Source organism: Macrobrachium nipponense, chromosome 8 (assembly GCF_015104395.2).
Source record: "Macrobrachium nipponense isolate FS-2020 chromosome 8, ASM1510439v2, whole genome shotgun sequence".
Taxonomy (NCBI): Eukaryota; Metazoa; Arthropoda; class Malacostraca; order Decapoda; family Palaemonidae; genus Macrobrachium; species Macrobrachium nipponense.
This window is the reverse complement of record NC_087203.1, coordinates 66,108,113-66,123,733: the sequence shown is the minus strand read 5'-3', so window position 1 is coordinate 66,123,733 and position 15,621 is coordinate 66,108,113. Positions and strand designations below refer to the sequence as shown.

The following is a 15,621-nucleotide window of genomic DNA, read 5'->3' as shown; positions in this document are numbered from 1 at the left end:
GCCTCTAGCGCATCTGCGCCAGATTGGAGGCCTACTCCTTCTCCTCATCAGACAATGACAGTGTTTATTTGGACTGTCTTGCTCTGGCGTCTTTACGCCTGTTTGGCATTTGGCGCCTGATTGACGCTACATTGTCCGAAAGTCTGAACATCCACAATCGTTTATCAGGAGAAAGGAAAAGGGTGGAAGAAATTTCTTTCCAACTTTGGTCTTATTGGCCTCTGCAACAAGGGGAGGTAATTTTAGTCGGCTACATCCAGTAGACGATAGGAAATCTAATAGTCCGAGAGACCAGTCTTCCTCCGAGGAGGATCATACTTGATACTTCAGTTGCTAACGCGCACTCTTCTACATGTTGACGAGTTCTCTCGTTGCAAAATCTTCCCTATCCTTGCACGAAGGCAGGGAAAGAGCCTGGAAGTTTAAGGAGACTCTGAGCTGAAATTGGGAGGATTCCCGATTTCTAGCTCTTTAAATATATCTCTTCGAACCTTCTGGGAAGTAGTTTTGAGCCCTCATCGTATTCCAAAGACTCTGTCAGCAAACGTTTAAACCTTATCTTCTTTTGTAGATAACAACGTAAATACATTGCCTGGACAACGAATCCTTTATCTGAAAGCGTTGATCCAGGAATAAAAGGTTATAGTTCTTTTGCCAAACATACCATGCTGGCAGGAACCCATTGCCGAGTCTTTCTAGAATTTGATTCCAGATTCCAAGCCCAAAATCTCACTCGTCCTTTTGGTCAATTAGTACCAAGAGAAACATTGATGAGGAGCAGTTCCATCTTGTCAGAACACGGAATCTGAGGCCCAAATAGGATCCCATTGTAACTATAAGATCTCCAAGTCTTGTCGTATAGAGGTATTGTGTAAGATCCCGAAGATCTTAATGCTCTGCTATCTCCAATTCCCTTTATAGAGACAGAGTATAGCCTTTGACTGCGTTCTTTGATAGCAGATATATACAAAAGGTAATTCTTCCCTCTGAAAGGGAAGAAAAAACGCGATGTGGTTCACAGAGGTATCGGAAGAGGGGGACAGTTTCCTCATTCCTCAAGCACGATCTGCAGTAATTATATATCTTATCCATGACTACTGTCATTTACCTTGAAACATCCTCTCATTTATGTCCATTTCTGGTCAGTCTGCACGCAGACAGACTCAGAGTGGAGAGGTTGTTAAGGTCCATTTAAAATAGATGCTGAAAGAATATTCAGACTGTCTTGGAAAAGACTTCCAAAACCTGCTGTGAGAAAGAACGTGACCTCTGAGAATCCAACCTCTCTAAGTCTAAAATGAGGCATAACATATATCCTCTCTTTCTTTGATGCCCTTTGTCTTACATTCTGTAAAGAGTTTATCTTTTAGGGGAAAAAGACTAAATTTTATTCCCCTTTCTATAACATAAAGATGGCATATATTGCTACCTCTCTCTTATATTCTTTCTTCCTGTCCTCGTGCCTGGGCAACGAGAGAATGGAAAAATTCTATCATCGTTATTCTGCAAAACAAATTATTATTATCCTATTCTCCTACTAACTGATCCAGGATCGAGGAGAATCATTCAAGATTCCTATCCTAGGACATCAGGCCGTAATGTACGGTTCAGATACTTGAAAGAGCCTCTCACCCAATACTGAGAGCTCCTACGAGTCTTTTCCAGTACCAAAACATTACAAGGTCTCCCTTGTTATATGTTTACATAGGAGTAGGATAATATACCATCCTGTTAATAACAATGAAAGAGGAGAAAGAGGAGCTGCATGGTTCAAGGGACTAGCCGAAACGTGCAATAAAAAAGGGGTTGCCAAGGTCTTTCTAAAACCTGCACCCAGATTAACTTATGAGTCCGATATATTTTCTATCACTTGTCTCATAAGGTTGAGGAAAGCGAGAGACCTCTAAAGATATCAGTTCTCTTCACCATGTAAAGGTCTATAGAAAGCAGAAGAACCCACTTATCCTGACACATACTACGTTCACCTGTGCGATATCTAGAATAATTGTCAGTAGAGGGTTGATCTGGCAAAAAGAGTTTCTCCCAAAACAACTCCTCTTGCCAGGAAAGAAGTCGCTCACGCGACCACTATATTACCTGACATGAGAAGTCTGTTCTTGTTAGAGACTTCCGCAATTTCAGTTAATCCTGACAAGGGCCACGGGCGCCTGTGCGACAACTTGTGTCCCTGTCAGGAAAAAACTGATCTTGTGTCAGTTCTCAAAGAGGAAACTCTTGGAAAGTCTATCTCCAAATACTGAGAAATTGGAGATCCTGATGTCTTGCACCTGGCTGGCGCTCGCGCCTGGCTGGCGCTCGCGCCTGGCTGACGCCTCGCGCCTGGCTGGCGCCTCGCGCCTGGTTGGCGCCTATCGCCTGGTTAAAGCCTGGCTGGAGCCTTTATGGCCTATTACTTGCAACCTTGGTCAGGAAATCTCGATATCAAAATAAGAAGAGGTGCTGTAAGAATCCTATAATTCTACAGTACTTCCATAGTTGGATGTTTCTTCTCAATTTTCCTCTAATACGAGTATATCGGAAGGGGAATTATTCTTTCCTCGGTTAATTCTTCCGTATCCCCCCCTTTTTTCCTCCTGAACGAGAAGGACCACTCCAGTGCGAGGGACTGAGTAACTTCCCAGCTCTATGTAGGAAAGCATAATTTGCTCTAAGGTATATCTATTAACTAATTATTTTCTAGTTAGAGCCAGGCGTCTGGCTGGCGCTTATGATTCCTTATGGCATGGTTTGAGGAAAAGGAAGCAGTCTACAGGAAGACTGTTCGTCTTCTTCTTGCTAAGAGATCTATGAAGAAGACTTCTCCCAGGTTCTCACAACTCTTTGCAATAAATGTTAGACATACTTTAACAGTTATTATCGTCGATCGAGGTTCTCACGGACTCGCAAATTCTTGCATTGCTTTTATTAAATAACTCGCTCAAACGAGAAATATTTTGGATGGTGCTCTAGGCTTATTGCACCAAGCTGGCGCAATTTTGCGCAGGTGGCGCAACTTGCGCCAGGATGGCGCAACTTGCGCCAGGGTGGCGCATCTGCGCCAGGCTGGCGCCTCCTACTAATTATCTTTATGTTATGTGCCAGAACATCTGTGTCTTTATGGTTCCCGACATCCTTTCATATGTTAATTCCGTTCTTATTATGAAAAACTTTTATATACGTAGTATAATCCATTCAGGGAAACAATTTCCCACTAAAAGAATGTTTCCCATCCGACTCATACAACTTCTGCGCAATATCCGATTCTAAATACGGTTGTGTCCTTTCTCGAAAGACTTAACCATACCGTAGTCTGAAGTGAATCTCTATTACATCTCTCGTCTCACTAAGTATGTATTCTAATAAGCCATGCTTTCGTAAGTATGAGTGCATTAAATAATATCATGTTCTGCTGCATTAGAATCCTTTAATCATGTTACTACGGTAAACAGCATTGAAAGGTTGTAATATCCTTCTTATTGAAAGATTCCTAACAAAAGGCAGACAATATTTTATTTATGATAGCTTCAGTATTCCCTCAATCCGAGGCTAAGACCACGATTGTAGGGAAGAGATACGGCTAGTTATCCCATTCCGCAGGAGAGAGAGCTGTAAACAAACCTCTCACGACTGAGAACAAGATGGTACTGCGACTGCGTTGGTCTTCAAAGCGAAAGCAGTCTGGCCTTCCCTTTCCAGAGTTGCCAGTTACTCCATTAAATAAAGGAATCTTATAAATTATCATCGAACTTCAGGAAGTTTTTATATAAGCATAATTAAGCTAACGAGACTTCGACAAGTCTAGAAACTAAATAGGTGTCGTCTAAACAATTCTTTTAAACCTATTCCTTCCTAGGAAAGTCCTAGAAGGGTACTGGTAATTCATGGAAACCTCTTCTAACACGAAGAAAAATGTTCTATCCTACTCTCAATCCACCAATAAAGATATGCTTCTCCGATCACTTCTCGAAGACACGATAGCATCATATAACTCATACTCTAGCGTAATAGAATCCTCTATAATACTGTTACATTAAGGTAAACCGTATTAATTTAGGAAATTTTGTAAGGATTTCACTTGACCATTATGGCATAAATTTCGGTATGTGTCTATGCCTTGCCATACCGTAGTCCTAAGGCGATTTGTCCTAAGCATGGTAGGAGCTAGAAGCTTAAAAGTCATACATATATGCTTTATCACTCAACGAGATCCATATAATTCATTCGATTGACAAACAATCTAAATCGTTCTCATCATAATAGATTTATATCTAAAAATGCACCGATGGGGAATTTTATGTTGAAATAACAATTTCATACCCCCATGGGATAGCGCTCTCGTCTAGTTGCGAAAAAAAAAAATGTTCGAACAATGACTTTATCACAAATGTTATCGAATGATCTCTAATATTAGAAGGCGCTAAATCGTCGCCTGATTCCGAAAGGTGGATCGATTAATGTCATTCTCATTTTGAATAATTCTACCAGAAGGCATTATACGAGGATCTTCGCCAATTTCATTCATTTGAAGTTCTTCTATCCATCGAGGATCCGTAGGCATAAAAAGGGAGAAACACTGTTTTAGGATGCCTTTCCAATGGCTATCCCTGGCAGTCTGGGGCGCTCTACAGAACCTGCCGAGGGGACGCCTGACCGGTGGGGATTCTCTGAAACCTCCTTACGGTTTTCGACATTCCTTCTCCTCTGGGCTTGTGAGCTTGGAAGAGGTCTAGACCTGAGAGCGAGACAGAGCCGATCAGACGCACCCTTCATTGTAATGGGGGAACACTATATTCACTTCTTACGTTCTAAGAGTTCGCATTTGAACTATATCCAAAGTCTACAATTTGCAAATATGATATTGTAGATTCTGCGGAGTAAGAAGGTGATGAGGATGCAACAACTACTAGTACTGTTACTACCATAATTGCTCGTTAACACAAGAGCTAATAAAGCTTCTAAAGGATAGTTACTTTTCTGACTTCCCCAACTAGGAAGAAAGATATACATTTCCTCAATCAAACTCTAACACTTATTTGTATTAATGAATAAATATAAGTAATTCCCTTTCATGAAAGTATAAGTAATTCACTTTCGTGAAAGTGGATGAGTGTCTACCGAAAACTTCGGTAGTTACACGTCACTAATCTTCTAAATTTTCGAAGTTAATTTTATCAAAAAATTCTAAAAGTTAACAAAAGCGTATGCCGAACCAAAGATCCATTACTTCCCTGTAAAAGTTAGCCCAGACGATCGATGGCGATGAAACACGAAAATCCATCAGGAGGAACTGCAAACGTTGTTTACATTCCAAGCGACAGAAAAAATATGAATTAGAAAACGGGTATGGTTCCTATTCCCGCCACCCAGCGGCGGGGGGTAGATCACCTGACCTACCTGCCGCGTGTGCCGCGAAATTCGAATTTCTGTCGGACGACGGAGTAATAGCTATGTATATATCTGACAGGTAAGTTGAATGTATAAAAACAACCACTCCTTATTAAATGTAAATAAATACCTGATATGAGGCAACCGAGGTAAACGGGCAACATCACTAAAACCTGATTTTGAGTAAAATGCATTCAAAGTTGAACTATCGATACCGGACATTTCTCTTGACTTACTACATCCGTGTTTATATGTATTGTACTCGTCTTGCCTAGCCATATACAAAAAATCGATGGAAAAAAAATACATCAAAATTTGCATACCCCAGTATGCAAAACTGCTATGAAAATAGGAAGACCCATTTTTTTTTTTTTTTTTTTTTACATTTTTAAAAACTTCTTTGTTCACCATAAATACACTATGAGCCATTTCAATGTAAACCCAAAGACAGACAAATTTTTTTATGAATTTTTATAGATTGGCAATTTTAGCATACCACACATTTACAGTATTTTTCCCTCGGTTCCCAATGTAAATGATTCATAGATTATTGTCAAATAATTGCTACAAACACTTACATCCTTGTAATCATATGGACTTTGTACTCCCCTTCACTATCATTAGAAGACATTTTCACGATGTAAAGCCACCAAAATAATGGCAAAAATAGAAGAGAAATCACTTTGTTCCTCTACACGGGTGTCGGTCATTTAATATTACCGTGGTCGTGTGCTACTTGGGCTGTGGTTGGTTGAGCGCAAAACTATAAACACAGCTGGATGAAAGGGAGCTGCTCATTGGCTCGTGCACCATGGCCATGTTCGCCCTTTACTTCCCAGAGGGAGAACATGAAGCCAAGAAATACATGTGAAAACCTGTGGACTACCACCCCTCTGTTCAATGGTTTTAAGGGACGATATTGCTTGGCCTGTATGTTGACATCATAGAAAATGGATTTCTCTATAATTTTCTAGGACTAACTAATAATCATTGATTTGGTGATGTCGCCCCTTTACCTTTGGACGCCTCATAACAATAAGTATGAAAAAAGCTGACAAAAGAATAGTTGACTAAACTTGTCAATCGAAATGAAGAAGAAGCTTCTTTTGATAGACATTCCATTCTAATCTACCAAACACATTTCATTAATGCATAGAGTATGGAGGAGATAAAGGACTAAAAAATGCATGGAGGAAATTCTTTAGAGGTCTGTGATAATTCAAGTACAAACTGGTAAAGAGGTGTGGTATCCTAACTGAATATGGACAGAGATCTCCAAGCTTAACGTGGTTTTGACATGTGATGAGATTTTTTTCTGTTAGTCAGAAAAAAATGTGGAAGTAAGATACAGACTTAAGTGAAGGTCCAGTCTTGGAGAAAGGGCACAGAAGAGAATCTAGGCAATGAGAATTTGAGCAGAGGGTGCAAAAAAAGGAGACACTGGTGGAGAAAATGATGTCCTACTATAAGGAAGACAAATGTCAATAAGGACCGGTAAGGTATTCCTATAGAATAAATGGCACACAAAGTTAAGTTTCATAGTCCAGAAGAATGACAAAACCTTTACTATACTTGAAACTAACCTGAAAACCTACCTACTGAACATGAAGGCAGCTTACCTGTGAATCTGTTGGTTGTTTTTCTTCTACTAAAGATTGTGTTAAATTGCTAATTAGTACCTGAAACTTGGTCAATCTATGGTCTCTACTTGGATTATTTCCCATAATATACCTGTTTAACAGAGTTCATTGTGTAAATACTTTTATGTTGCCACCTGAAAATTTTGCAGTTGACAAATGAAATACCTTTTGGCAATTGAAGTTTTCATGAAATTTTAGCTAATGTGCTATAAATACATTTCTGCTTTTCCACAACTGCTTACCTGATGTAATTTAAACTTAAATGCAAAATTTCCTTCTTTTTTCATTTTTTTTACTATAAAACAATAAATGGCACAGAAAAGTATTCAAAATTAAAATTACACATTCAATGACCAACTTGCACAAATGAAAGTTGGCATAAAATGAGTAGCTTTCAGAGGTTTATGTTTATTGTCGATAAAAAATACAAAAAACTAAATGACTATGCTTACCATTAACATGTTATTAATTATTGTCGCCAAAGATTCAATGTATGATGGTAGATTTGCAAGCTTGTTGTCAAGCATTTCACTAGATCTGGAAAAATAATACATTATCATTCACTTCTTTTAGTAACCTCAACATAAAATAATAAAGCATTATGATTGTTCACTATCCATATTGGCAAGAATGACAAATCTTTCATTATAGCAAATGATTCTTTTTTTTTTCATTTTGTAAATCTTTGAAAAACTTATATAAATGAGCATACCTTCTGAATATTATATATCATAGTTACTAGGTGGTAACTAAGAAAAAAAGACTAAATAACCATAAAACAGGAACTGAAAAATAAAGTTAGCCATTAACTTACTGATAAAAAGAATACTGGCTTGCAGCCAAAACTTGATTGAACATTGTGTTTACTTCCAGAGGGGACAGATAACGACAACAAGCCCCCGATAATCGCCCATAACCTTTCACTGCTAGACTAATGTGTAATGTGGACGTGCCCGTTTCTAGTAATTTGCTGTATTCATGTATAAGATACTGAAAGATAAATCTTATTTTAAAATGTAAATCTGCAGAATATCTTTTAACTCAAAAATTTATCATGTTTTAAAAATTACCACCAATTATATGGAAGGATTTATGCATATAAAATTTTCTTCAAATACCAACATTTTAATTCAGTGGTATGGTTAAAAACAAATGCAAATTCCACTCCTGGATTCCATATAATAATGCAATAACTTCAGGCAATGGCACTAACTATATCACAAATTCTTGGTAATTTGCATTTTTCCTAGCTATACTTACCTCGAACTACTTTAATAGGAGAACCAAGGAATCATTCCGGTACTGACCAGAAAAATCCAGTTATTCCCCCTCACCAAGCCACGCTGAGGCAGGATACATCCCCGGGGGTCATCAGCCATGTGACCTGAGTCAAGAGGTCGCCAGTGCTTTCCACCTCTTAACATCTCCTGCCCTAAGGTACCAGGGGAAGGATGGGAGGGCATGAAACCTTAAGTAGTTTGAGGTAAGTATAGCTAGGAAAAATACAAATTACCAAGAATTTGTGACTTGTTCCAACACCATCTACTTACCTCGAACTACTTTAATGGGGGTAGCTTACGGAAGGCAGCCAACAGAGACCCGACGTGGGGAGCACACGTTGAAGGCCCAGCCCTGCTCATTAGAGATGCGTGGGGTTGGGGGGCTCTTTCCATGGCACTGGCTGGTTATGGGAGAGGGGGAATCTGGATACTCAGGCACAATAAACTATGGGTTTGTCCTGGTCACTCTCAAGTTTGTACGGATTTAAGTCTTACCTGAAAAACTCAATGGATCCTGTGTATACCTCGCAGTTCATCCGAGGTGAAAGGTAAAAGAGAGGAAAAAAGGGTCACACATTCATACTGCCACTCACACTCTTCTGGAGTCCTTAAGCCCAGTGGCAGGTTAGATCTGTTGCTGGGCTGCCACCACTGGCCCAATCGAGAAGCCATCAAGCAACTTGCGGGGTGAAATCCTGTAAGTAGTGGGTTGCGAATGTAGACTGTCTGTTCCACACCCCAGCCCTAAAGATCTGGTTGACTGCTAAGTTTTTAGAGAAGGCTAGAGAAGTGCCAATGGCCCTGATCTCGTGGGGTTTGGTACCCTTTGGGGGAGGTTTACCCACTCCTTCGTAAGCCCTTCTGATTGTCTCCCTCAGCCAGAAGGAGATCGTGTTCCTCGAGACCGCCTTCTTCTCCGAGCCTGTGGACATGAACAGGCTCCTAATATCTGGCCTGAACCTGGCTGTTCTGCTGAGGTACTTCCTCACTGCTCTGACCGGACATAAGAGATGTTGCAAGTCCCCTGAATTCACTATAGCTGGAATCGAGAATTTCCTCGAACCTGACGTCTGACACTGCGGGATTCTGGGACTTATCTACGAAGGAGGGAACATGACGAAGGGTGAGATCCTTCCACCCCCTCGAGTGAGAGACCTCGTAAGCTGAGCCATGAAGTTTGCCAACCCTCTTGGTGGAGGCCAGGGCCAAAAGGAAGACCTCCCTGTCCAGAATGTCCTTCAAAGGCTCGTAGGGAGGCTTCTTCAGGGAATCCAGCACCTTCGCGAAGTCCCATTGAGAGGCGAGCAGCAGACTTGGGGGGCACGACTGTTTGAACCCTTTGAACCTTTGAGCCTTTGATCAACATCGAAAGCTGCCTGGAATTCCCTAAGTTCAAACGTTTCAGACGGAAGACCTGCCCGAGGGTAGCCCTGAATCCCTTCACAGCTGCAACCGTGAGGCTTTTGTCGAATCTCAGGTGTACTAGGAAGCCTGCAATCTGTGGGATTTTGGCCTGCAGGGGCTTCACGCCTCTTTCCCTGTACCAATACCTCTTGAAGTGGGGCTGCCTTACAAAGTCCAGTCTGAGGGGGAGCCCCCAGGGATCTTGCAGCACCAGAGCCTGGAAGTCCGGAAACCACCCCTGTCTGGCTACACGGGAGCTACCAGGGTCAGATGAGTGCCCTTTGCCTCCCTTAGTCGGTTCAGTACCTGCTTGATCAGTCCAAAGGGTGGGAATGCGTACGCGTCCATCCCGTCCCACAGGTGCTGGAAGGGGTCCTTCAATGCTGCAGTTAGGTCTGGCACTGGAAAGCAGAACACTGGCAGTTTGGTGTTTAGCCTTGTTGCGAATAGGTCCAGGATCCCCACTTTTTGATCAGCTCCCTCGCCACTTGGAGATGCAGGGACCACTCTGAACCTACCACCCGTCCTTTCCTGCTTAGGCCATCTGAAATCACGTTTCCTTTCCCTGGAATGAACCTTGCAGTCAGGGCTGTTCCGATCACTGCGGCCCACTCCAGGATTTCCTCCGTGAGTTTGCACCTTGCAGTCAGGGCTGTTCCGATCACTGCGGCTCACTCCAGGATTTCCTCCATGAGTTTGCACAAGTGACTGGACCTCAGCCCGCCGTTTCTTGACGTAGGTCACCATGTGTTGCTGTCGCACATTAGTGCCACCACCCGGTTTATGATCTTCTGCTCAAATCCCCTCAAGGCTCCCTGACTGCTAGTAACTCCAGCTTGTTTATGTGTAGCATCCTCTGTTGCTCTGTCCAGACCCCATCCCTCATCTAAGATTGCAGGTTGGCACCTCAGTCCACCTTCAACGCATCCGTGAACAGGAGCATCTCCGAAGGAAGATCTGGGAGGGGTTGTTGGACAAGCCTGAAAAGGCTTACACAGGTCGTATGCTTGCGCAGTTTGATGACGTTTGCCTGAGTCGTTTCAGGAACATTGTGAAAAGCAGGCAGAAGCAATCTTCATTGAATAGTTATTTTTTAGAGGCCTTTAGTAGTAGTAAGCAAAAAGGAAGACCCAAGTGATACAAAAAAAACAGAAAGTTGAAAGTGGTGAAGAAATTGAAATTTTGTAAAAAACGTAAAGTGTAAAAAGTTAAAAAAAAAATGTAAAAATAAAAAAACCATGCGACCTGTGTAAGCCTTTTTGGGGTGTCTCTTTTCTACAAATGATCGCACCTTATGAAAAGCAGCTAGAGCCTCCTTAATTTCTGCCGTTGTCATGGGTCATCCTCCTCCTCCTCGCTGCTGCTAGAGAACTCTTCTTGAACGACATTATGTTGCATGGCCTCCAACTCCTTCAGGTCATCCGTCGTAAGCTCCTCTTGGTGCTCCTTGAGAAGGTCATTGACGTCGTCCTCGTCGACGACCAGCCTCATGGACTTGCCGAGTGCAACGATCTCGTCAAGATCTGGTTGCAAAACAGTTTCAGGATCATCAACTGTTTCTGAATCTGCATCCGCTTCGCCCACGTCGAATCCCTTGAAGTCTCGGGCAGATACGGTGTCAGGCCAGAGTTTCCTCCACGAAGAATTCAAGGTTCGCCTCGAAACCTCCTGCCAAGCTTGATCAATGAGTCGAATGTATATCACAACATTGAAATGCTCCTTCCAAAATTTACACAAGGTGAGGTTTGTGGTATCGGTGATGTCGAAACATCTCTTGAAAAGATTATTCGTATACAGCTTCTTGAAGTTCGATATCACTTGCTGGTCCATGGGCTGGAGGAGAGGGGTGGTGTTAGGCAGAAGATAAAGAACCTTGATGAAAGAATACTCTGCTAGGATATCTTCCTCGTGGCCAGGAGGGCGAGCAGGGGCAGTGTCCAACAACAGCAGCAGACATTTCAGAGGGAGGCACTTCTCTTCCAAGAATTTCTTCACTGTCGGGCCGAAACACAGAATTACCCACTCAGTGAACAAAAGTCTCATTACTCAGGCTTTTGCATTAGCCCTCCACATCACTGGAAGCTTCTCCTTTAGCACTTTGTGGGCCTTGAAGGCTCAAGGAGTCTTCGAATGATACACAAGTAGGGGCTTTACTTTACAATCCCCACTGGCGTTGGAACAGTGCGAGCGTAAGCCTGTCTTTCATAGGCTTATGCCCGGGTAGCTTCTTCTCTTCCTCAGTGATGTACATTTGACGAGGCATTTTTTTCCAAAAAAAAAAAGGCCAGTCCGTCACAGTTGAAGACTTGCTGAGAACTGTAGCCTTCGTTGATTGTCATCTCATTGAACGTCTTAATAAAGGCTTCGGCTGCTTTCATGTCCGAGCTGGCAGCCTCCCCATGCCGTACCACCGAATTGATGCCAGTCCGTTTACGGAATTTATCAAACCACCCATGAGAAGCCTTGAAGTCTGGGGTTGGCATCAATGTCCCTTCTCTTCTGTCGTCTTCGGTCTGGGCAATCAGATCACCAAAAATAGCGCTGGACTTGTGGCAGATTGACGTCTCAGTTATCGTATCGCCACCGATTTCTTTGTCTTTTATCCATACAAGAAGCAGCCTCTCCATTTCATCATGCACATGGCTCCTCTTGTTGGACAAAATAGTCACACCCTTGGAAGGTGTAACTGCATTGATGGCTTTCTTCTGCTTAAGGATGGTGCCTATCGTCGACGGATTTTAGCCGTATTCCTTAGCGATCACACTCAACCGCATGCCACCTAAATACTTTTTAATGATCTCCATCTTTGTCTCCATAGAAAGCATCCTCTTCTTTCCGTGAACTTCAGTAACTTTCTTGGGACCCATGTAAATTCACACACAACACGATAAAGTAGAAAGCAAAATCACTAACATGAATTTACGTTAAGAAACAAAATATGTATATGTGAACGAACGAATTCTGCGTGCGTACAATAACGCTGGTGCGACAAAGTGGCCGAAGGACGCCTTTACGTAGAGGCATGATGGGATAGATGCTGACCAACAGGAGAGCAGGATCTTACGGCGGTGACTAGCATCAGGAACCAACGGGAGAGTGGGAGGATGGTGGCGAGTCTACAGAGTTAGAGGCACGCGAGTTTTAAAATTGTTCTCGGTGGTCTGGGCAAATCTCGGGACTTTACAGTAACACCCTTTCGTAACCTGAATTATTTTCGTATGCAGAAGCAAAAAAATCTTTATCTTTGCTTTTGTAATTTGGATTTTTCATAAGTTGGGACTTTCGTATGTCAAGGTTCCACTGTATATATGATGATAGCTACAAGAAATAATAGTAGATAGGGTAGCGTAAAAAGAGAGAAAGAATAATCAGAGTATGTTCAGTGAAAATAATGAGAAAGAGAAGGAGGAAGAGAGAGAGAGAAGTGAGCTTTGGTGTGTGAGCCAGAATTTGATCAACAAAACCTTAGTCATTGGAAGTTGAACCATAACACCATTGCAATTAAAATCTTAAAGATCGTCATAAAATCTTTGACCTGTGACCTCACACCAGACTTACTCAGCTTCGATCGAGAATGCAGCTCCACCTCCAGGAGGAGGTATTAACATGTTAAATTATTGACTCTGCTTGGAAAAGGAGGAATTAACATGTCAACCCCACCTAAAAGGGGATGGTGACAAGATAAGGAAAGACCACTCCATGAATCAAGAATCCAGTTGGGCGGAGAACCCGAACCTACACCGCCTGAGGAGGTGGTGCCGAATTCGAACTGAGGGTGGCTGAATTTGAGACCGACAGAAGAAGCCAGAGAGGAACGGCAGCCGTCATTCAGAAAGGAAGTAGAAATATTGCCCGGGTCCAAAATAGATTTATATGCTGGGAAGGGTGCCTCTAGGAGGAGGCCCTGTAGACCATGGAGTCCTGGCTTGCCTTGTCCCAACGTTCCAGGGTCTCCTCTACAAGGGCTTCTGGAAAGAGGGATTCCCCCGTAATCGGGGCATTCCTCAGGAGCTTAGCTTCCCTGTATGGGAGCCTTCTGGGCAACCTGGCTAGTACGCCATCCCTCAGGCGGAGGACCCAGTTTGCCCACTAGGTGATCAACTGAGTGTCAGGTAGTTAATGGCCCTGCCCCCAGACAAGACCAGCTCCTTGAACTGGGTCAGTTCAGCCTCATCCTTCAGGTTGTGGTCGATGGCAAACCTGGCTACTGCCCCTGCTCAAAGGTCAAGCCAGGAAGTTGCGTGAACAGCTCCATCCCCACGGCTGCTGTGAAAAGGAGACTGAAACCGCCAAGAGTCACTGGACCTGGGGGGTAGATGATAAGCCCTCAGGGGTGTAGAACCTCCTCATCTTGGCCTTAGCCACCGGGAGGAGTTTAAGGGTGCCGTGGAACCACAGGGAGTTCTTTGTCCCTGCTATTACCTGGTCGAAATGGGCCAGGGCCTGAACTGTGCTCCTAGCTGGAGGAAGGCTCAAGAAAGGCTTGGCTTCCTTCGGGCACCTTGTAAGAAAATCCACCAAAAAGGACCTCTTGGCGTCGGAGGGGAGGAATCAGGTTTGCCAGGTGGTTCTTGCTCCGGATGAGGGTTAGGACCCGCTGTACGTAGATTCCTTCGTCAGTCGCGCCTTACCCTTCCAAGGCGTTCTGCAAGCTGTCCTGGATGAATGTCTCGTCCTTGTCATCTTCCAAGGGCCAGGCGGCCACTGCCTTGGGAGGGTGTATGCTGGTGAGGTAGGACGGCTCACTCTGGGGGCTACCAATGGAACTGGGAGCTCCACTTGAAGCGGGGTTGCTGGGTGAACCAGTGTCATGGGACTCCCACTGGCAGAGGACTTGACCACAATCCTGAATGGAGAGGGCAAACAGCTCGGCCACCTCCTTGGAGCAGATGGGGGGGGAGGGTCGCCCTAGCAATGGGGCCTGCATGGCTCAAGCAGCTGTCATGGGACACGCCGGGACCACAGCAGGCACCACAGGAACAAAAGAGAGAGAGGCCGACGGAGTGACGGTGCATCCAGCCCATAGGACCATTATGGGAACCACATACACAAATGAACACCAAGGGGACCGACCGCCTGGCTGGGGAATGGGGCCGCCGGTGAAAGAGCGACCTGTCACAGCGGCTACTGCTCCTACTCTGACCCCTCCGGTCACAGCTAAGACATGTAGCCATTGTGAGAAGGGAAGATGCCAAATGGGCCCTACTCCTAGCATGTGCCTCTTCTTCACCCTGAGCCTCCTCCTGCGGGAGGCCCCATCTGAGGAAGAGGAGTCCGAAGAAGAAGACACTTTGAAGGAAGAATCCTTCCTCTTCGACTTCTTCCTCTTCTTGCTGGTCCTGACTCGGGGGGGACGCAGCTAGGACCTGGAGTCTAGCCTGGACGGGGGCCACTGTCACCAGGGGCACCCCACCCTTAGGGAGCAGAATGGACTGCTGGCCCACCACGTCTAGCAGGAGCTGCGGAGACATGCCCCAGCAAGTTAAGTCCTCTTCTCTTAGTGGGGATCTGAACGGGGTGCGAGGGGTGCCGGTCCAAGACCGGGTCTGGCACTTTGAGGAACGCGTCAGTTCCCGCTGCCTCCAAGGGACGCTGTACACATCTGGGGATGCAAACAAAGACCTCAGCGAAGCAAAACACGCTGGTAGACCCGGCTGACCCAGGTGCCGGGGCCACCTCCGCCCATGTGGGTACTACAGCTGGGAGAACCGGACCAGGTGGCCGAAGTGGAGTACCCCGGGCCACCCACGCAGCCAGCATCTCAGCCGACTGCATACCTTGCAGAGTGAAGAGGTCCCACACCTCCTCCTACAGATCTTCGTCCCATGGTGGAGCAATTACCTGGACAGGTACAGATATAAACTGATCTTCGGGCTCTGCAATGGGCAGAGACCCACCAACAGACTCACGTA

General features: G+C 44.3%; 1 protein-coding gene across 1 annotated transcript in view; it reads right to left on the bottom strand.

The window, feature by feature from the left end:
• Positions 1-15,621, bottom strand: part of LOC135222815 (DNA-dependent protein kinase catalytic subunit-like) — a 763,170-nt gene that overhangs the window by 576,074 nt on the left and 171,475 nt on the right. Inside the window, exons 7-8 of the mRNA XM_064261121.1 lie at positions 7,840-8,015; positions 7,478-7,562 (exon numbers count right to left, since the gene is read on the bottom strand). Coding sequence (XP_064117191.1) covers positions 7,478-7,562; positions 7,840-8,015 — 261 coding nt within the window. The remainder of the gene's footprint in view (positions 1-7,477; positions 7,563-7,839; positions 8,016-15,621) is intronic.